General features: G+C 35.6%; 1 protein-coding gene and 1 long non-coding RNA gene across 3 annotated transcripts; one reads left to right on the forward strand and one right to left on the reverse strand.

Annotated features, from left to right (window-relative positions):
* Window positions 1–531: 531 nt before the first annotated feature.
* LOC101742720 (regulator of chromosome condensation) lies at window positions 532–15964 on the reverse strand. Of its 2 annotated transcripts, XM_004923104.5 has the most exons (14): window positions 15808–15964; window positions 15428–15524; window positions 14439–14550; window positions 13104–13191; window positions 12381–12560; window positions 11879–12010; window positions 11406–11502; window positions 10469–10606; window positions 10114–10285; window positions 9255–9376; window positions 8296–8441; window positions 7768–7953; window positions 5552–5600; window positions 532–4744 (listed from the first exon to the last, which is right to left on the reverse strand). In XM_004923104.5, the coding sequence occupies exons 2-14, from the start codon at window positions 15516–15518 to the stop codon at window positions 4599–4601; spliced, it is 1659 nt and encodes a 552-aa protein (XP_004923161.2). In that variant the 5' UTR covers window positions 15519–15524; window positions 15808–15964; the 3' UTR covers window positions 532–4598. The 2 variants fall into 2 exon arrangements, with proteins under 2 accessions (XP_004923161.2, XP_062531729.1); XM_062675745.1 differs by lacking the exons at window positions 532–4744; window positions 5552–5600 and adding an exon at window positions 6838–6964.
* A 734-nt stretch (window positions 15965–16698) lies between these two features.
* LOC134201249 (uncharacterized) lies at window positions 16699–18687 on the forward strand. The gene is made up of 2 exons (XR_009976453.1): window positions 16699–17261; window positions 17742–18687. It is a non-coding gene; the product is annotated as an uncharacterized LOC134201249 (long non-coding RNA).
* The last annotated feature ends 5335 nt before the right edge of the window (window positions 18688–24022 follow it).

Here is a 24022-nt window from a genome sequence, read left to right on the forward strand (position 1 = left end):
TGTTTTATTATTAATTAGTGCTTCGTTCGCAAAATCCACACATTTTTCATATAATCTTCCTCTTCTGGATGCCTACCTTCAATTTGGTAAAATCCTAAATGTGCAACACGTGCATAGCTTAATAATCATCTTTTCCGACAATGCGGACTGTTTTCTTTTATTGTTGTCGGTGGACGAGCACACAGCCCAATTGGTGTTAAGTGGTCAATAAGTGGAGCCCATAGACATCTATAACATAAATGCCGCCACCCACCTTTTTGATATGACATAAAATTTTTAGACATTTTTATTAATATTTCAACAAATAGTACTGTTTTTTTATTATTATTATTGTATTCCATTTTCGAGCCGATTAATTGCCAATGCTATGTACGCTATTGTTGTCACATGCATCAGGCCATAAATTAAATAGTTTAAATTTATTTTCAATGTTAGATGTTTGTGATGTGGCAGTACTTATTTAAATAAATAAATATATACATTAAATTTATTCATTACCCACCATTTGTTTGTCGAATAAAAGCCAATAAATGTACACTACTCTTTTATTAGGAAAACACAATACATTAAAGTTGATACTTTATTTTAACAATCGTGTAGGGGCCGGGCCGGGCGGCGCCGGCTGCGACAATCAAATAATAAAACGCTTATAAAATAATTAATTTTAACATAAATTTTGCACATTCCACTAAACGAATGCTTGCTTTTATCGACCGACTAATAATAATAATAATAATAATAATAAAATTGCGTCTTAAAACAATATTTTCTGTAATAATTCCTCTCATCCCGCTCTTGTACCGCACGAAAGGACATTCGTTCAAAAATCCTTAAAACTAATTATTATTATTTATATATAAATTTTTTTCAATTATCATCTAGCAACCTCTTAACTATAAAATATAGCGATCTTCTTTCTACTTTTCGTTCATTTAGAATCGCACGACAAAAAAATATATACTATTTTACATCATGTAAATTTTATTTTAATTTATAATTACGCGTGTAATACGTTAATGAAAACAAAATTAAATGTATCAGAAACATGTTTATTTACATTACTTTTAGAAATCAAAATAAATACGTTCTAAATGAATGCAAGTGCATTACTAATCATTACACTTCATCATCCGAAAGAATACGGGGTTTTCATACGAAATTTATTATTATATTTAAAAAAATAAAACTAATAATTGAAAACACACTTTGAACTTGCGACCCCGTCAACTGAACCGAAAGTTGTGTTAGCGGCTACTTCAACATCGTTTACTCAGTGTATACGATTTCTTAATTGAAGTTAAAACAAAATATTGATATATAAAAAAAAAACAATTACATTTTGTATTTCACAAATTACAACAAGGAGCGAACAAGACGGCGGTGCTGATTACTTAATTAATAGTGTTTTAATATAATCAAAAACCGAAAACTCGATATTACAGCGCGTAATTACATGTCTCTTTACGCGTCAAGAAAATCACCAAAACGTGTCGTCGCCTCTGTATTCATTTCTCTTTTATTTTTGCATTTGTTTTTAATTCATTTACAAAAATATATATCGTTAAATGCATTATTGAAATTTACAAAATTGTATCTAAGCGCCGAGGAGCTCGCGGCCGCCTCTGAGTTCGCGCACACAAAAACATTTTAAATGTAATGACGATTTATCTAGACGACAATCTCACAAACTCAACGTCCCCAGCATTAATTGAGTCGACTATTATCAAAGCCGGCAATGTGACTTTTGGACAATTATTGGTAAATCAGAAAAACGAATTATTGACTTTGTATTCCATTGGCAGTCACAAAACTCTTCTGAACGACATCTTAGATAAATAACAGGTTAAGTATTAACCTTTATTTAATGCAGGTTTTGAACTGTATTCTTTGAAGGAGACGATTATATTCAAATCAATCTGTATTGACATATCAATAACATTTTTTTGTCCAAATGCACAGATTGCCACCTTTGATAATAGACGACTCAATTAATGTTCAATCCGATTGGATTGTGTACACGAGAGAACTAATGCTGTTTATATCGAAATATGTTTGGTTCATCAAATATTTTGAACGTCATTCGTATAGCGTAATTTCTCTATAGACTAGTTAAGTCGAAATGTATTGTTATAAGTAAATTTAATAAATTAACAATTACAATTTAATTGAATATGCAATTTCGAAAAGGACACATGTCGCATATTTTGTCAAATACGTTTTTTCATATACATGTAGTTTTGAGGCTTACCTACACACCCATTTTATAATAATTCCAGTAATTTTCAATTGCTAATTAACACTAAAATATATCTCAAAAGTTAATAATTTAAATTTTAGACTGCTTCAGAAAATAATCAGTATTTTTTTTTTCATTTCCTAAACATTTTACATTTTCAGAGATGTGCCTTTTTCGAAATTGCATATTCAATTATGAACAGATCAAACATTGATTTTAAAACTTTTTATTTATTTATTAGTTCACCCTGTCTCTATGTCTATGTTAAGGGAATCTTCAAACAGTAAATTCCAAATGACTTGAAATTTTTCACAAACATGACAATACAATAGCTTCATTAATTTAACCAAACATCTTGACCGAAGTCATCGGAACATATAAATATATTATTTTCATTTTTAGTTATCTGTTTGTTGTCAAGCCGTCTTATGTTAGTTCTTATACCACAAGCACATTTTCATTGGGACCATTGCTCAGGTTGTGGCGATACCACTAACCGACAAATATTCATTTATCTCCTAATGCACGATCATACACAACTAAATAGTTTACGCTGAAGCATAGTTTTTTTTTAAATTATCATTCTTATAGTCTCTTATGGAGGTCGATTGTTTAACATAAGTAGTTAGAATACTGCTGTTAGAGTCTTATAGCTCATTAGCGAATTTTGATAGTAAAACAAAATAATATTAGAATCTGCAGTTTCAAGACAAGAAATGCGATTCTAAATATACTAATTGTGTCTTAAAAGCTAAAATGGATTGTGGAAAATATTAATTATTGACGATACAAAGAAAATGTTTTAACGTCTGAACCTTGTATTAGAACGGTTAATATGAATTTAACCGGAGAGTTGCTAACACTGGCCCTAGCAAGAGCAGTGCTTCGCAGAATCTACCACCGGATCGGAAACGCGACCCACTGAGAAGATCCGGCGAGAAACTCAGTGGGCTGTGTCTGTGGGTTAGTTAGTTTCTCTCCGGTTGAGCCCCGCGAGCTCACCTACTAACGTTAGGGCGAAGCTGAAATAGCCTCTCAAGGCTATCAGCATAGGTAGGAAAAAAAAAAAAAAAAAAATGAATTTAAATAATAATTAAATGTAAAACTTTTGATACGAATTTCGGGATATTTCTTAAAATCTTTTACACATGAGTCTATCGTCACGACAGAATAATGTTCGCATGCACACGTCAGACGAGTTAATGATATCGGCCCAACCATCGCCAGTGCCACTGACATGTCACCACGAGAGCCCTGTACAGAACTAAGCCCAAACTGTCGACCATATTGCCAAATTACCGAATGACGTCCAAAACACTAATTCTTAGATACGATCGAAATAATAACAGGATCCCAAACTATTGACCTTCAGGTCACTTCACAAGATTCATCCGACGAGGATGCAATCAAAGCTACTTCTACAGTTCTCGTGGTCGTCGCCCGTGACCAGCTGCGATGGAGAAAATAACAATGTCAATGGACATGACAATGCAAACGTACTACAATAAAAGTAGTTTTGATCGCGTCCCCGGCTCGTTGAATCCGTAAGAAACAATTATAAGCGAAACTGTTGACTGATTATTCTTTTTAAGGCTTCAATACGCAAAAATCAAGTTAAAAATGTATTTTTTGATATCAGACTAATTAATAAATTAGTGATATAAGATTTAATTCTACTATTGTTGTTTAGTTGTAATTAAGACTTTTTAAAAAATCGATCTAAAATAACAGTTCCAGTTACAGATATTAACTCGTCTCGACAGATTTAACTTATCTTTGATCGTGTTTTTAGTACACAAATTTTCACTGGTGGTAGGACCTTTTGTCAGTCCGCACGGGTAGGTATAACTACCCTGCCTATTTCAGCTGTGAAGCAGCCGTTGTAACTATACTGAGACCTTAGAACTTACATCTCAAGATGGGTGGCGGCATTTACGTTGTAAATGTCTATGGGCTCAGGTAATCATTTAACACCAGGTGGGCTGTGAGCTCGTCCACCCATCTGAGCAATAACAAAAAAAAGTGTGTATGTGTGTGTAAGTCCCACACGGTACAAGTGAAACTTATAAATAAGATATAGATAACCTGAGTATCCCACTACACAGGAGCGTACATATGGACAATGTTTAGTAGACGATAGTGGGGATGCCACGAAGAGTCTAATGTGTTCTATCTCATTCTCTCGCCGGCTAAATCCTATACAATCATGTGTTTGTGTCTCTATGGACTTATTTTTTCGTTTCATCGAGTTTGAAATCACAACGTTTCACTTCAATAATCAGTCAACCGTTCCGATCTGTAACGTTTACAATGAATGAATGTTTTTGTGGCTGGAGTTGGGTGCCGTGGTGGGCGACGTCGCTCAGCAGGCGGGCGCGTGCGTGCCGTTGTGCGGGTCGGGTTGCCTGGCGCGCGGCTCCGGCACCTCGCTCTTAGACTCTTCCTCAGGTTTCGTTTCTCTTTCGTCTGCCTCGTCTTCCTCGGATGATTTCTCTTTTTGTACCGCGTCTGTTGTAAGCCAAACAATATATATATATATATTTTATTGCTTAGATGGGTGGACGAGCTCACAGCCCACCTGGTGTTAAGTGGTTACTGGAGCCCATAGACATCTACAACGTAAATGCGCCACCCACCTTGAGATATAAGTTGTAAGGTCTCAGTATAGTTACAACGGCTGCCCCACCCTTCAAACCGAAACGCATTACTGCTTCACGGCAGAAATAGGCAGGGCAGTGGTACCTACCCGCGCGGACTCACAACAGTTCCTACCAACAGTATATTATTTATTATATAATAAACATGTATAGTAGAGCGGTATTACACCAGTATTTACACAGTGAAGTTCCACGCTAAAGACACTACTTTTCGTTGACTCGTTACTGGCGGTAGGACCTCTTGTAAATCCGCGCAGGTAGGTACCACCACCCCGCCTATTTCTGCCGTAAAGCAGTAATGTGTTTCGGTTTGAAGGGCGGGGCAGCCGTTGTAACTATACTGAGACATTGTAATTCATATATATCTCAAGGTATGTGGCGGTATTTACGTTATAAGTGTCTATGGGCTCCGGTAACCATTTAACGCGAGACAGGCTATGAGCTCGTCTACCTATTTATGCCATAAAAGACAAATGTTATTTCGTTACTATTGGACCTGAAGACTGTGGTACTCATGTTGCGGTGCTCCCCATACCCCGCGTCCACTCTGCACCCGCAGTTATTATTGTCTAAACAATTCCCAAGCTCACCGAACTCAACCCCTGACCTTACTGCCCCAGTTTTGTCGGTCGGGACGCGACTACTAAATATCACTCACCAGTTTCATCAACCTCCATGGGAGTCTCTTTCTCATCTCCGTTCACTTTCTGGAAACATAACAAACAAACACACAATCATTATATGACATATAACAGCACAATATTACTTCTAGTAGATATCAAATTTTAGTTCAATTTTACCGTGTCAATAAATATGAACCGACGTTTAAAAGAAAACAATATCAATATGTTGATTTTTTTTTATTGCCCTTGTAGGCAGACGAGCATACGGCCCACCTCATGGTGAGTGGTTACCGTCGCCCATGGACTTCAGCAATGCCAGGGGCAGAGCCAAGCTGCTGCCTACCGCTTAATACTCTCCACAAGCCACGTTTGAAAAAGGACATGTCATAGCGCTCGGGAAACACCTTGGAGGGGAGCTCATTCCATAGCCGGATAGTACGTGGCAAAAAAGACCTCTGGAAACGCACTGTGGATGACTGCAGTGGTTCCAGGTAGTATGGATGGGCTCAATTAATAAGATACTAAGTCACAGCATATAATACTTTGATTTTGAAAATATGACAATAGTTTCTATTCTACTTAAAAACATATATTTAAATCAAACAATACAACTAACTACCGATTGTTACTACCCCACACCGGTTCAAAAACAATATATATGTCACAAACATTACAATAAAAACGAATTAACTTTGTTTTTATTATACACGCGACAATGTATCTTATAATTATTGTGTGGAGAATTCAATTTGTAACGTGTTGATACGAGGACTGATACCCCCCCCCCAACACCCCTGCCCCTCACTCTGAATACAACAACACATACAACGGGACAACACAACAACAACTGTTACTGAAGTTACATTTCAATCTATACAACTGTGGAGTGTACGAGATAAATGGTTTCACTATACATTAACGCATCACAAGCCACTCCTTTCGCAGGGAAGCGAGGAATTGTCCGTGATGACTATGTGTAAACGTGAGATAAATATGGTAACATTTTCTGACAATAATTAAAATATAGTTTAGTTTTGACGTTACACTGGTAATTTGATACACAGAAACCGCTTAAACCACAATCAATTTATGATATTTAACTACGTGACATCATTAACTACGAATACTTCAGTTTTACACAAATCTATTCGTGTTAATATTTCCCAACAATGGCCCAAGATGTTGCAGCTCAACTATTCCTCTGAACTGGAGGGACAATGCGCGGGACAGTCGACACCCGTTACTGAATAGCTTCAGCCATTGTAGAAACCACAGCTCTCACAGACAAATATCGTCTTTACATATTTAAACCGATACCAAAAATGATGAATACTAAAGTAAAGTGGGAGCACCCGGGGGCGAGTGGGGCCGCGGACCTAAAGGCGCCTCCTGGTGCGCGGGGGGGCGCCGCGGGGGGCCCGCCGAGCCCCGGCCTTTCTCGGCCCTGTCTACAGTTAATACTCTGTTAGGACGACGTTAATGCAACTAGAACATACGTTTGGGCGGGAACGCGAGGAGTGAAGTTGTGTGATTTGTTTTATTTTATCCATTTAGTGTTTCTTCAGATTTAAACAAGTAATAAGGCTGATTTATTAAATATTTAGGATCTGTGAAAGGGCACAAATGTGGGAAAATAAAACAAAGCCTCTGGACATTGCTTCTCGGGATCCTCCAAAAATACCATTTTACTGAGATTATATTTCATCTCATCTCATTTTATTTCATTTTACTCCATAATATCATTTTTCATAGAAATAAGAATATACATTAAAATAAGACTTGACCTAAAGGTTTTAGTTAGCAGGTCATAAAATCCCTTTAAAAAAATAAGCAATTAGAACAACGCTCACGATCACATTATAATGTCAGGTGCAGTTGAATACATATAATTAATTATCAGTACAGAAATTCAACTGTATATTTTAAATGAACTAGCTTCCCGTGAATACAGAAAATAACATACAGCTCATATCAAAACATATTTCTTTGCTGTGTCATTGTATGCTCTGGTACAGTTGCAGCAAGGAAGGATACATTTCTTTTTAGTTTTGTGTACATATTGTCCCATGAACGGACCGTGAGACAATCCAGAGTAATGGCTCGATCAGGATTCTCAGTCAGCACTGCTTACAGACAACTGGGTCAGGGGGCAGGGAGTAAGGGGACGACTCAGATACAGAAGCACAACGATGCCGCATTGTATAATCTGGGGAGGTTTAGTCACTGATATGAGATGCAAACAACTAGATACCTGAGGTTCCGTATCGTTGGAGACGTCCTCAGGTTTGGCTGCAGACGTCGAGGTGATCTCTCCCTCTTGCTCGGTGATGTCCGCTCTACTCGTCTCCTCCTCCTCCTCCTCGGTGTCCTCGGATTGTTGGGATTCCGTCTCACGTTCAGGAATCGGGGAAGGTTCTCTCTGCGACGATGTTTCCTCCTAAAATCGAGATAGAAACTGTACATCCTAATTTCTTTTACTCTTTACGTTTTGGAGAATAAATGTAATTCTTAGGATGCAGGTTGCAAGTTGCAATTTGCAATTGCTTTATAACTGGCGGTAGGACCTCTTGTGAGTCCGCGCGGGTAGGTACCACCACCCCGCCTATTTCTGTCGTGAAGCAGTAATGCGTTTCGGTTTATATGGTTGGGGCAGCCGTTGTAACTATACTGAGACCTTAGAACTTATATCTCAAGATGGGTGGGCTCTGGTAACCACTCAACATCAGGTGGGCTGTGAGCTCGTCCACTCATCGAAGCAATAAAGAGCATGGGCACTCACGACCAGCAGCACGGTGTGTTGTCCGCCGGCGGAGACGCGGAGGGGCGCACGGCTGTCGACGGCGGCGAGGGTGGGCTCGTTGAGGTCCTCGCTCTCTCCGGTGCCCAGCTGCCCCTCGCTGCCCATGCCCCAAGAGTACACTTCGCCTGGAATACAAATTCAATTGCAATTCTAAATCATATATCTCTATTTCACTCAAATTCTCGTTAGAGGACAAAATAAATTAGGTTTTTCTCGTAAAATTGTACCAAGTAGTTCAAAATGAGCATACTCAAATGTAGACTAATAATATGAAGAATGTATGAAACGACATGCAACTCATTAAGAAATACATAATGAAGGGATAACTATTTTTTTATAAATGTAATGTAATTAAAATCTTAATGATGGCTTATAGACTCCAGTTACTTTGTCAGCCCAACAAACAAATATCTAACAAAGAACTGATCCACTTGTTGTTTGGACAAATCAACAGGTTCTTCATCTTGTCTTGTCTGTCAAGCATTAGCTGTCAAAATCAAAGTCCAATAGTAAAATTATGTCAGGATAATGCTAGCGTCGGAACTAGTTTAGATACAAGAAATATTGGTAACCAAGAAGTCATATATTTAGGCACTAGTTTCAGTAAATTATAATGGACATTGTTTGGATACAAATCAAGTTATATTACACATTATTATTAAATTATATGTTCTTAAGATTTAATCATGCAGTAGCTGTTTTTATTTGATATATTTAAATTTTTAATGCTTTACAGTTATATCATTATGGACGATCACGAAATAAGAGAATAAGCCGTAAGAGCAATTTTAACTGTTTATATTATTATAACTCAAGACAGTTGAAGAAGGAAAATACTTCAGTCTTAGTAATGAATTTAATGTATCTAAAAATAAAATTTAAGATATCATCGATTCCTTCATGGAGAGTGAAGCTGAGTGAGGAAGCTGTCCACTAACCGGAGTCTGTGACGGCGAAGGAATTGCTGGTGCCGGCCGCTATACTGATGCATTTCTTGTTCTGCAGCTTGGGTATTAGTTCTAGAGTCTCCGCGTCGCCAGATTTGTCGCCCAGACCTAGCCTGTTGGCGGAAAATCAACATGTCAATACATAAAATGTTTTATTGGATGGACGAGCTCATGGTGTTAAGTGATTACTGGAGCCCATAGACAACGTAAATGCGCCACTCATCTTGAGATATAAGTTCTAAGGTCTCAGTATAGTTACAACGGCTACCCCACCCTTCAAACTGAAAGGCATTACTGCTTCACGGCAGAAATAGGCGGGGTGGTGGTACCTACCCGTGCGGAGTCACAAGACGTCCTACCACCAGTGGTACAAAAACAGTGATATACTAAGGTTGGTGATGGATTTAGGGCTTGATGCCGCCCCAGGCCATATTTATCGCGCCGCTCTTAATGTTGGAATAATTTTATTAATTTTGATCCTATATTTTTATTTTAAATTTAAAAATAACTAAAAATCAATCTGAACTAATTTTTAAAGGAGACTTGTCTTTACATTTTTTAATCTTTGAAATTTTGGCATTTCAAAAGCGCAAAAGTAGCCTACGTTTACCATGGTTACTATGGAGATAAGGGGTTTAAAATTTGATATCGAGTACATATATATAATGTTTTCAAAGTCACTTGTTATCTATGGCAGAAACTAGGGATATGCCGGTTTTGCATAAAAATTTGCACGAATATGAAAATTTTGGGTCAGGCTATTCTTGCATTGACTGACGGCCTTGCAATTTCGAACCTAAGCTTTGTTATAATTTTTTTTTTAAATGGTTAATATTGGAATTTCCCATACCTCCCATATTCACAACGTCCCAGCGCATATATCTGTCCGTTGGCAGCGAGCGTCAGTGTGTGATGTTGTCCGAGGGCCACAGCGCTCCACGCGTGATCGTCTCCGACGGCTCGTAGTGCGTCACACTCGGTCGGAGAAAACAACGCTGTTTTACGTTTCTCACCCGTTATGCCTGGAATATATTTTAAATATTTTATTATTTGTATACATAAATATTTGTAGATCGTATATAATATTAGGAAGGAGCATTGATGACTGGATTTAACTCACAGACGACGATTCACAACGATTTTAAAGAAGTTTCACTTCAAAAAAACTGTATCTAGTGTTGATGGCTAGTGAGAGGTGCACTGACCGAGCTGTCCGTAGTTGTTGAGTCCGAAGGCGAAGAGTCTGGCGTGCTGCGCGTCCAGCACGAAGGTGGCGTGGTGGCCCGCCCACACGCGCGCCGCCGCCTGCCGCAGCGTCACCCGCGCCGGCACCAGCAGCGCGCCTGCACACTCACACTATCACAACCGGACCCTACTACTCACACTATCACAACCGGACCCTACTACTCACACCCACTACACTCCACCACCGGACATTGGAGAGTACGGACAAAAGGACCTCACCACACTACTCCACTACCGGACATTGGGGGAAGAGCGGACAAATCTGAGTTGTCACAATGCATTTGTGAGATTTCAATTTGTTGAATTGGATAAGACTTTAATTTAGTGTTTATGAATATTAAATAGTTTAGTCATCAGTTTTGTAACCGATTAAAGATATTAAAAAGTTAATTACCTACCTAACAACTAACGGTGCTACCCCTATCGAAAAACTCTATTGTCCCCATATGTGATCCGATTCACCCCAAAAGCCAAGGTGGATCAGGTCAAGCAAATTTTTTAAGTTTTTGTGTATGTTTTACTATGTTATTAATGCATTGTAAATGAACATTTTAACCTCTGGTACCGTTTCAATCTCAATTTTATTGATATTACCCTAAGATAAACTACTGAAAATTTGGTTTGGGATTGGAAAGTGTCCCGATTCCCCCAAACTACAGTTACTGTACTGTTTGTAGCTATCCACAGATGAACATATGCCTCTCTAATCTCCAGTGCGGCCGGTCCATTGGCACTGACATCCAACGTGACCCAACGATTTTCATTAGGTCATAAAAAACGGAAACAATATGAAAACACAACATTTACAAATCAGTACCACAATACATTGTACTTTAATAAGTAGTAAACTGAATTTGAAGCACATTTCTTGGCTGAATAAAGAAAAGGTATACATACTGAAGCCCTGCCTGGCGTCTCGAGACGCTGATCTCTGCGCCAGCCTGCCCAGCTGCCCTTGTTCCCCGCAGCCCAGTGTGAATACACCGCCTGATGTCTGGAAGCAACATTTTTTTTATTGCATATGTGATGTTAAGTGGTTACCAGGGCCCATAGACATCTACAGCGTAAATGCGCCACCCTTCGAACGCCCCACCCTCGGCAGAAATGGGCGGGCTTTGTAGGGGATGTCAGTGGTGCTAGTGTGCAGTTGTGTGTGTAGTTTATATAATATTACAGTAACATAGAAAAAAGTGTATATGATGGACACATAATTCTGTTCCTGTCACTATCATGTCTGCCTTGGCAGAGGAACTCGGAAAATTAAAAGCACCATAATGAGATACTATACCATCATTGGAGTTGTTCTTCTTTTAACACTTGGACTTTAACTCACATAACCAACTCTGTATGAAGTAGGAAATGTTACGTACCGTCAATACAACTAGATGATCACCCCCTGATGCTATTTCTACGGCTGGCTCTCCGATGTCAATCTTAACAGGTTCTTTGCAGGGTTTTCCTTCGCGCCCTCGGACAACCAGTCCCATGCTACCATGAGAATCCTGTAAACAACAGTCATAATGATAAGTACTTAATTCTTAAAGTAAATTATAATTTTTTACAACAACCAAGTGGATGTCAATTATAGCATATTGAATTTGCCTGAATTAAAGATTCTTGTTAATTTTGCTTTGAGTTTGTTGAAAATATTGGTCTTGGTCACACAATAAAAAAGTAACTTAAATACACAATTTAAACCAAGAATAACTATTTTTTTATACTAAATGTAAAAACTAATACTTAACAACTAAATACTATTTACAAAAGAAATTATTTGGTAAAAATATTATCTTCTACTTTAAATTATGATTAAAAAACCCATAAAGTAGGTATGCAACCTGAGAGCAAGTCAGGTTTTAGAATAAAACTCACTCGGAAAGACCCCCAAGCATAAACATCTCCATTCTGCAATAAAGCAGCAGAGTGTGAGTCTCCAGCCGAGACAGCCACAGCTGCGACAGGCAAAGAAACCTGTTTGGGAGTCCCTTCATCCTTCTCATTGCTGGTGGCACGTCCAAGGGCACCTTCGTCATTACAACCAAAAGTCCAAATCTGAAAACATTCAATATTTTTAACTGGCTTCACAAAAAATTATAATAGGACCGCCTAGAATAAACCGAGAATATTAAATGTGATTGTTTGCAAAAATTATGCTTTTTATATATTTATAGCAACGTTTTTTTATGTTTCTTTTCTAAAAACTTTGTTGATTTATTAGTTAGTGGAAGGCCTTCGATCCAGGCCATCTATAATCAGCCTACACATTAGATTTTGCTAAAATCATGTTGGTACTTTTAATACGATTTTCTAACAAGAAAATATATCCGCTGAATGTAACAAATACCATCATTGTTTATAAGAAATGGAGATTATTTGATTGTGCAGTTTTTGTTTGTTTGAACCGATTTGAATGATTTTCAATTGTTTTTATTTTATTTAGGAAATTGAACTCGCTAATATTATGCTACTACCAATGTTATTCATTAATGAATACATTTTGAACAATAACCTTGAAATTGAATTCTATATTTACCTAAATAATCAAATTAAGTACTGAGTAAAAATTATTTAAAATATACATTTTGGTAAAGATACCTTTCCACTGCTGTCCAATGCTATAGTGTGCATACCACCTGCTTGCACATCAACTATTTTATCACCTAATGCAGTCACATATTTGAATCTGTAACGAATTTTTCATTAATCTTTATATATATATAATTCTATTGTATGTGTCTATGTCACTGAGCTCCTCCTAAGCGGCTGGACCGATTTGAATGATTTTTTTGTATGCGTTCATTCATTCATTTTGTGTATGCAGGACAATATCTGTCGGGTCTGCTAGTTTAATAAACATATATTAATAATTTATACATACCTAAATTCAGTATTACAAAATTAAAAGGTTCAATTACTTGCATGTTTAGAGTACATATACATACAATTCTGCTGAGATTTAGTGTTATTAGTTGGCCAAAAACTAATTGCCGCATACTTTCATAAGACACGACGTGAAAGGCTCAACTACTTTGTACAAACTAGAAATACAGCATAATTTTATCATATGAGCTAGTAACATTACCAATTAGGAATATGAAAAATCATGATTCACATTTTTTTCCATGACATCATCATGCCCAAAGAATAGTTAGTCGGTAATATTTAAACTTGTTTACAAAAGTTTTCAAGGTGAGAAGATGCAGAAGTGCACTTTGACTTACTTATGTATTTTTGAATGTAACATACATGTAAATTCAAATATTATGTAATTAATTGAACTGAAAACTATACATTTTACACATTACAACACAAAGGTGTTTCTGATGTCTCTTTACAGAACGCATCCTGTCAGCCATACACTTTACTGTAGTAATTATCGTAGTCCTCATTCACAGTCTTTTAGGTACACTTTAACTGAGATACTGTGTGACAAATAGAATAAATTAAGTTAAAGTTATTGGAAATGTTTATGGGTAGCAGCTTTTTAAATATTTTTTTATTGCATAGCTGGTTGGACGAGCTCACAGCCCATCTGGTGTTAAGTGGTTACCAGAGCCCATAGACATCCACAACGTAAATGCCACCACCCACCTTGAGACATGAGTTCTAAGGCCTCAGTATAGTTACAACGGCTGCCCCACCCTTCGAACCAAAACGCACCCCTGCTTCACGGCAGAAATAGGCGGGGTGGTGGTACCTACCACCAGTAATTATGCAAATTATAGTTTTACAGATTAGATTTTAATTACATGATGTTATTCATTCACCGTGAAAGTCAATCATGAACATTTCTTAAGTGCATATTTCATTGGAAATTTGGTACCCATCTGGGATTCGAACACCCGTGCATCGCTCAACTCGAATGCACTGGACATCTTATCTTTTAGGCCACAACGACAAAAGTAGTTTCTTTTAACTAAAGTTACTAACTTTGTAGTTTCCACTACGTCTTCTCCAAGGCCGAGCTGGCCAACGTCTCCTTGTCCACATGTCAGAACACGTCCTCGCTTCTTTGGAGCAGTGGGTATCTCCAACTGTATTGCTGGAGATTTAATTTAGTAAAGTTTAATCATTTTTATATTTACAACATATATTCATTTGAATAATAACAACTGTTCTTTTAAATCAATTATATTTTTTTATTTTAATATTCCTTGTATTCTATTTATCTATTTATAATTTTCCAGAATATATATGTATGAACTAATATGTATATTACAAGTTCTTGTTGCTGACCAGTACTGAAATTATGCATTAGTTTGCATAAAGCGAAATGATAAATAGATAGAAGCCATTGTTTATAATACAGACATAATATTGGAAAATACTACATAGCATATAGGTAAACATATATATGACTTGTGAGTTTTATATTTGTTAACATAACAACAATGACTTATTTAGTGTTCTTTTCAAAGTCATTTGTTTACATCTCATTAGTATGCATCTATATTCGGCTTTTGCGATGTCCTTGACAAATTTATTAGGTTATCTATATTATGTTAATTTGTTAAGTATGACTCAATATCTTACAAAGGCGTTATTTAATAGACTTAAAGTCATTGCGAATTTAAATAAACCATAAAATGAACGTTTGCAACGTCTTCGCGGTATTTTGTAAAAATGTACCCCGCGCTGTTGCTAACGCGTAACTAGAGCAAGTGTGATAAACGATATAGTATAACCTCAAAGTATTCTACTAACATAAATTATGACTTACATAATCGTTAATAATATTTATAAACAGTTAAACAAAGCAAACTGTCTGAATATAATTAACGCAAAACTCTTCGTAGCCAGACAATAGCAAAAATATGTGTTAGTTCATTGAGCGTCGTTTCCCGCCATCACAGTTTGACAGGTCATTGACGTCTCACAGTAACTTGGAAGAAAACAATTGCAATTTATAGGAAACTTACCTCCGCGTTTTTTCTTGTTTTTCGGTCCCGAAGCTGATGTCGTGGTCGATGATTTGGAAGCAGCACGCTTCACACCCCGTGCCGCCGGCATTTTTGCCTGCAATATGCAATTGACGCCTCAGATAAACAACCCACGGAGCGCGGCAAAACTCAACAAGCCTCCACGATGCTAAACCGATCACGCTTCAAGCACCGTTATAATCGCGTTAACACAGTATTACTGTACATACAGTGTCTTTATAAATCACAAGGGTACGACCTCATAGATTTATGCAAAGCGAAGATAGGTTATATTATGCATTTATAGGCACTGCACTACAATCCAAACAATGCGTCCTCTGCCATGAAACATTATCATCCTTTCAGAATATGTTACTTACTGGTTTTTTAATTAAATTATATATGTAACCACGATTTAATTTATAAATAACACTCTAGATTACGAGATGACGTATTAATTTTAGCAGAGTACAAATCTTGTACATCTCCCTCCGTGCTTCGCTTGGTTCGAGTGACGTAATCACGTGAATCGGAATAAGTATTCGTATCGATGTTTCGAGAAAAGGCAGAGGAATCGATTCTGTGGCGCTCGCATAGTTTTTATTCTCTGTGGTAAATCAGATGTCTACTTTTTAATAAAAAATCATTACTTAAATAAGATTGCATTTTTTGTTTGTTGGATTAGAAAAGTAAACAGACATTACTTTTCACCTAAAAATAATTTTAGCAACCGAGTCAGAATGAAAGGATTCTTTGTTGAGCGTGCATCACTAGCTTGTCATTCCAGTGTGAAATCTATGAAACAAGCGCCAATCTTAGGTGAATGAAGTTAGCCCCTCAAAAAAATTTTTTTTTCCTGTTTTCTACTTATTTTCTATTCATTCGTTTGTTCATCATTTGTTCTTGATTGTTCATTGTTAATAATTGTTTGTTCCCCATTTATTTATTTTAAAAAAAATATTAAAAATATATCTAAAAGTTAGCCCCTCGATTGCAATTTATAATATGTTTTCGTCCTTAATTACTCGTAAATATTCATTTTCGATTGTTCTTATATAAAATACGTTTGTTCTTTTTCGAAATTACTCATTTTTTGTTTAATTAATTGTATTAGTTGAATAAATGTATACAAAATATGTGTACTGCGCATGCCATAAGTGTATAATCTATGGCGCATGCGTCAACTATAATGCCTAAACTTTCTACGCGGTTTTAATCGTGAAAAAAAAACAATTATAAATCCTGAAGGATCAATTAATTGGTATACAGTTTAATTAAAAAAATTAAAAACAAAATAAATAAAATAATGTGCATTCGCGTAAAGTTAGCCCAAATACATTTTTTCCATCCTCCTATATACCTATCGCTATGAAGGTATAAAAAAGATAGGTTAAGAGTTCACATAGGTAATATAAACAAATAAGTAAATATGTTCATTATTTATCTTTCAAGAGATAATGTAGGTATACATTATAATAACATTTTGACACAGTCGAAATTATATTCCTAACATTAGTAAAATAACATTTTAATATTTTTTTTATAGGTTATGTATTGAAATTGTTGGAAAATTATTTCATGTTTTAGCTGGAAAACTACATGGAGAATTATATGCAATACAAGATAATGAGCTCCATTAAATGAATTCGAATGAAACCAAACTGTTTACCATCCAAATTCGATTGTCGGGCAGATAGAAAACGAAAATTCACTCATAGTGAACCTCGGCCTGCATTTGTGAAACGGCAAAGACTCACTATTATCAAGGAAATTGAAGAGACGACTAAAAATGAGATGTGTCGTATTATTATACCTTTGCCATCTTGTATTCAAGGTAGGTGTAACTGTCAATAATTAGTTACACTCACAGATCTCCTAATCAAATAACAATATCAGAAAAAATGAGAATAGTTAGTTAGTTAGTGGAAGTAGCCAAAATGGGCAAGTGGATCTCAGTTCCTATTACATAAGGTAGTAGGAAGTTTGTGAAAATGAAAATTTATCACAGTGTAATATCACTTACTTACTTTAACAGTGAAGGAAAACATTGTGATGAAACCTGCACACCTAAATGTTCTTAGGTTTTTCTTAGGTGTGTAATCCACCAACCAGCACTAGGCCAGCGTGGTGGACTAAGGCCTAAAAACCCTCTCAATGGTAGTGAAGGCCAGTGTCCAGCAAGGGGATATATTATATGGGCTGATGATGATGACTAGGAAGTTAAATACTACTACTATGACAGTACACATATAATCCTATATATTTACAAACTATACGTTTGTTGGAAATTGCTAACATTATTTCATATTTCCAGATGTCCAGCCACTTGAAAATAGGTGTAGTAATGACAAAGCTATCCAAGTAGCTCCAGCACAGGAACACAAAGGCAAGGCAAGTGTGTATTGCCACATCACCCCTTAATATATCTGAAGCAAGTATAAGTAAACAATCAGAACCAGTAAAAAAAAACTGTTGTTCCTGAGGACAAATTTGACAGTGATGAGTCAAATGCACCAGCAACAGAAGGATCAACTGTTGACTATGAGTTATCTCTCTATATCTCCACTCCATCAAAGACTTGTGCACTTCAGACTATAGTTCTCAAGAAGACTAAAAACTTGAAAAAATGAATGTGTTAACAACTTTATCTAAAGTGAAAAATAAACAACGTTTATATATTGGTCTTCCACAAGAATTATGTTTCATAATAGGCTTGATTGAGAAACATACAAATGTTTCTGAACAAAATATTATATTATGTCTGATGAGAATAACATTAAATAGAACATTCTCTCAATTGGCTGATGATTTCGATTTATCTGTAAGTCAAGCAAGCAATATATTTTTCAACAAACTCCCAGAAATTGCAAATGTAATATCACCCCTTGTTAGACTATAAAAAAAACAATACAATAAATATATATGCAGGAAGGATAATTGATGTCAACTTGGTGGAAAATAGAAAGTTTTTAGATAGTTTGCCACCTACAAAACTCTTTAATTAAATAAGTAATCCTTACTTATAAATAGGAAGTTTTGTAAGTATTTTCACTCTTCATTCAAAAACTACTGAACAGATTTTAATAAGACTTTTATGCTGGTCTTCTATGGCTAGCAACTCATTATTATTTTGATTCTGTTTTCCACAAATGTGCTAAATATGGGCTTATATATATGAAAAGGAATAAATATTAATGTTATGTAACCTTTGTACCTGTATGTTAAGAATAATTTTTAATAAAACATAATTTAAATTGAAATATTATTTTTATTTAATCACATTCACTTTGTACACATCAATATTTTGTACTCCCTAAAAGGAAAATAGGTATAAAGTTTTTTTTAAATATTTAACATGACATTTTTGTGTAAGATTAGAAAATTGTTATTCTTCCAAAAAGAAACTACATTATCTAACAACTGTGCAACTTACTCGGAATCAAAATCAATACCTACTAATTATAGTGACCTGATTAGTTTTTTCAAAGTTGCTGGATGCTACACAAAAGTAGCAAGTTTTACTTTTAGCACAATACATATGCATTTGAACTTGTGCATAATATCTTTCTTTATTTATTTTTTTGCCTTTTTATTTATGGAAACATAGCATTACTCACTTGCTTGTTTGTAGATCTATCAAAAAAACATAATTTATGTTTTTTTTAGCACAGTGGGCAATACCCTATTATTCATATTAATTATATACGGCGTGGCGATGCGAAAATTCATTACTGAATTATTTAAGAATGATAGGCATAATATAATATTTTAATTCGCGATCTGTTTATAATTTTTAATATGTATATGATTTAAAAATAAGTTATCTTTAATATTTTTAATTTTGTGATTTATGGGGTGGTCACAGTCATTATTATAAAAATAGAAATGTTGAGGAAATATAAATGTTTAATACAAATTATTTTGATAATCGAAATAAATTCATATCAATCCAAATCCATATTTGAACTATGAAAATTGTATGGTATGTAAACAGAAATATATTTTATAATTATAATGACTATTTATTCCATGCAGTATCGGTTAGAGAAGCTTGCACAGCTTCTCTAACCGACACTGCAACTAGAATAAAGTCTAATAAAGAATAAGAATAAACTTTACTTCGAAGCTCAATTCTACAAGGGTATTCAATCAGATAGCTATCTATCTGTCGTTCCTGTATGAAATTTTGGTATGTCGAAATCTTGGATAAATCCAGCAAAGCTAAAAAAAAGTATTTACCTAAAAAATATGTTTATGCTTAAAGTCACGTGTTAATGTTATTCGAAAGTATTAAGCTCCAAGCAGCATTTAGCTCCAACTAAATTCATTAAGAACCAATTTTTCAATCGATGATTAAAACAACATTAATACTGAGAATGAATATTTATTTATAAAATACACATATGTTTTGACCACGAATTTTGCACGATAATTTAAATTAATATTCATTAATATTAATTTAAATAAATATGAATTAATCTTCTTCTTCTATAACCCATAGTCAACAGTTGATCCTTCTGTTGCTGGTGCATTTGACTCATCACTGTCAAATTTGTCCTCAGGAACAACAGTTTTTTTTTTTGCTGGTTCTGATTGTTTACTTATACTTGCTTCAGATATATTAAGGGGTGATGTGGCAATACACACTTGCCTTGCCTTTGTGTTCCTGTGCTGGAGCTACTTGGATAGCTTTGTCATTACTACACCTATTTTCAAGTGGCTGGACATCTGGAAATATGAAATAATGTTAGCAATTTCCAACAAACGTATAGTTTGTAAATATATAGGATTATATGTGTACTGTCATAGTAGTAGTATTTAACTTCCTAGTCATCATCATCAGCCCATATAATATATCCCCTTGCTGGACACTGGCCTTCACTACCATTGAGAGGGTTTTTAGGCCTTAGTCCACCACGCTGGCCTAGTGCTGGTTGGTGGATTACACACCTAAGAAAATCCTAAGAACATTTAGGTGTGCAGGTTTCATCACAATGTTTTCCTTCACTGTTAAAGTAAGTAAGTGATATTACACTGTGATAAATTTTCATTTTCACAAACTTCCTACTACCTTATGTAATAGGAACTGAGATCCACTTGCCCATTTTGGCTACTTCCACTAACTAACTAACTATTCTCATTTTTTCTGATATTGTTATTTGATTAGGAGATCTGTGAGTGTAACTAATTATTGACAGTTACACCTACCTTGAATACAAGATGGCAAAGGTATAATAATACGACACATCTCATTTTTAGTCGTCTCTTCAATTTCCTTGATAATAGTGAGTCTTTGCCGTTTCACAAATGCAGGCCGAGGTTCACTATGAGTGAATTTTCGTTTTCTATCTGCCCGACAATCGAATTTGGATGGTAAACAGTTTGGTTTCATTCGAATTCATTTAATGGAGCTCATTATCTTGTATTGCATATAATTCTCCATGTAGTTTTCCAGCTAAAACATGAAATAATTTTCCAACAATTTCAATACATAACCTATAAAAAAAATATTAAAATGTTATTTTACTAATGTTAGGAATATAATTTCGACTGTGTCAAAATGTTATTATAATGTATACCTACATTATCTCTTGAAAGATAAATAATGAACATATTTACTTATTTGTTTATATTACCTATGTGAACTCTTAACCTATCTTTTTTATACCTTCATAGCGATAGGTATATAGGAGGATGGAAAAAATGTATTTGGGCTAACTTTACGCGAATGCACATTATTTTATTTATTTTGTTTTTAATTTTTTTAATTAAACTGTATACCAATTAATTGATCCTTCAGGATTTATAATTGTTTTTTTTTCACGATTAAAACCGCGTAGAAAGTTTAGGCATTATAGTTGACGCATGCGCCATAGATTATACACTTATGGCATGCGCAGTACACATATTTTGTATACATTTATTCAACTAATACAATTAATTAAACAAAAAATGAGTAATTTCGAAAGAGAACAAACGTATTTTATATAAGAACAATCGAAAATGAATATTTACGAGTAATTAAGGACGAAAAAATATTAAAAATTGCAATCGAGGGGCTAACTTTTAGATATATTTTTAAAATTTTTTTTAAAATAAATAAATGGGGAACAAACAATTATTAACAATGAACAATCAAGAACAAATGATGAACAAACGAATGAATAGAAAATAAGTAGAAAACAGGAAAAAAAATTTTTTTTGAGGGGCTAACTTCATTCACCCGCCAATCTTGTAATAGTTGCAATAGACAGTAGAAGACTTGAAAAAGTTGATTTATTTGCCTATGTTGTCAATACACAATTTTAAAATGTAAGAGATTCTCACAATTATTTCTAATTTGGGAAAGAAATACTAAAGCTTCAGACATAAAATTAAAATACATTTAACATAGAGCACACACATAGAAGGCGCTTTGAAATCCATCCAAGCGATAATTTTTTTCTATTGCCCTTGTAGCATTGTAGCAAGTATACGGCTCACCTGATAGTGAGTGGTTACCGCCGCCCATGGACTTCAGCAATGCTAAGAGCACAGCCAAGCTACTACTTACTATCTACTGTGAACATTTTATTTGTGCGGTGTAAGTGCTGCAATACGTTCAAGCAGTGTAATTTCATGGGGTTGGCAATCGATCACCCTGCCTATTTCTGCCGTGAACCAATAATGCGTTTTGGCTTGAAGGGTGGGGCAGTCTTTGTAACTATACTGAGATTTTAGAATTCAAGGTGGGTGGTGCATTTACGTTGTAGATGTCTATTGTCTCCGGTAACCACTTAACACCAGGTCGGTTGTCAGCTCGTTCACCCATTTAAGCAATAAATAAATAAATAATGTTTGCTTTTCAATTATAGTCAATATGGAGTGGAATAGTAACTCAAAGACGTAGTGGGTATTTGATAATAATTTAAAGATACAAGATAGCATACGAAAGAAGTCAGAGGGCAGGCAAGTTTTCCTCTTCGTATTTGGTTCCCGACATATTGATTTTACATCGACAACCACAGTGACACTGTCAAGTCTTAGCCACTACTAATCAGGATGCAGGACGTTTATATGGTACGAATAGAGGAAACCTTTGAGGAAAACTATTTAAAGGTTGTGAATAATTTTATGTAATTCTAGGGGCGCGCTCCGGCTTCGCTCTTGTCTTTAACAAAAATTTTAACGAAATTTGACGTTGTTATATTTAAAAAAATAAAAGAACACTTATTGCGGCATAACTTTAATAGTTAGACATATGCTGTCGTGACACTTTTTGTAAATAATAATGTGTTCTACAAAGTCGTAGTACATTATTGTATTCTATCATCAATGGTTTTCGCAGGGCACGCGATGTAAAGAATATTTTAGGTATTTTTTTTACACCTTGGGTTACATTATTGGTGTTTTAGTAAGGATCCCTAATTTTTTTTCAAAAAAGATTATATATAGCCTATGTTACTCGGGAATAGTGTAGCTTCCAAACAGTGAATGAATTTTTCAAATCGGTTCAGTAGTTTCGAAGCCTATTCAATACAAATAAACAAACAAATCTTTCCACTTTATAATGTTAGTATAGATAAATGATTGTGTAGATTCTGCATAACTAATTAACATGTCGCTACGAACTCGTCAAAGAGATAATCGTGAAACCTAATCAATGACATCAACCCTCTGAGTTTCTCGCTCAGCTGACATTTCCGTAATTATGTCTATGGGCTTCGAAAATAACTAAATACCACATGAATCCGTTCCACATCCGTGAATCCATTCACCCACTGAGCAAATAAAAATACAGTACCTGGCCTATGCCTTCTGGTGAGTGATGCTAGGAATACTTGTTTTTACTGGTGGTAGGACCTCTTGTGAGTCCGCGCGGGTAGGTACCACCACCCTGCTTATTTCTGCCGTGAAGCAGTAATGGGTTTCGGCTTAAAGGGTGGGGCAGCCGTTGTAACTATACTTGAGACCTTAGAACTGATATCTCAAGGTGGGTGGTGCATTTACGTAATAATTATAAATAAATAAAAAATATTGCTTGCTTGGTTGGGTCGACGAGCTCATCGCCCACCTGATGTTAAATGGTTACCGGAGCACATAGACATCCACAACCCAAATGCCACCCACCCACCTTGAGACATGACCACCCTTCAAACCGAAACGCATTACTGCTTCACGGCAGAAATAGGCAGGGCGATGGTATCTACCCGTGCGGACTCACAAGAGATCCTACCACCAGTAATTACGCAAATTATAATTTTGCGGGTTTGATTTTTATTACACGATGTTATTCCTTCACCGTGGAAGTCAATCATGAACATTTGTCAAGTACGTAATTCGTTAGAAAAATTGGTACCCGCCTGCGGGGTTCGAACACCGGTGCCTGGCTATATACGAATGCACCGGACGTCTTATCTTTTGGGCCACGGCGACTTCAACTAATATTGTGCATTCATTTATTTTTTTGTAAACGTGTGACAAACGAAGAAGTTACTTTAAATCGGTTATTAAGTAATGCATTGGTATAGCGTAATACAGTTTCAATGCAGTTAACGTCGCGATGTATGAATACGTAATGAAATTACCTACCGCAATTTCGGGCAATAACTGTAC

The sequence above is a fragment of the Bombyx mori genome, chromosome 24 (assembly GCF_030269925.1).
Source record: "Bombyx mori chromosome 24, ASM3026992v2".
Lineage (NCBI taxonomy): Eukaryota > Metazoa > Arthropoda > Insecta > Lepidoptera > Bombycidae > Bombyx > Bombyx mori.

What these genes read in the sequence shown, in the direction of transcription:
- LOC101742720 (XM_004923104.5), bottom strand. Translation starts at nt 15,518, where the DNA reads ATGCCGGCGGCACGGGGTGTGAAGCGTGCTGCTTCCAAATCATCGACC. An exon ending in ATGCTTGGGGGTCTTTCCGA is followed by an intron (nt 12,011 to 12,380) that starts GTGAGTTTTATT and finishes TGTTGTTTACAG; the next exon opens with GATTCTCATGGTAGCATGGG. An exon ending in GGACGTTGTGAATATGGGAG is followed by an intron (nt 9,377 to 10,113) that starts GTATGGGAAATT and finishes TTCCGCCAACAG; the next exon opens with GCTAGGTCTGGGCGACAAAT.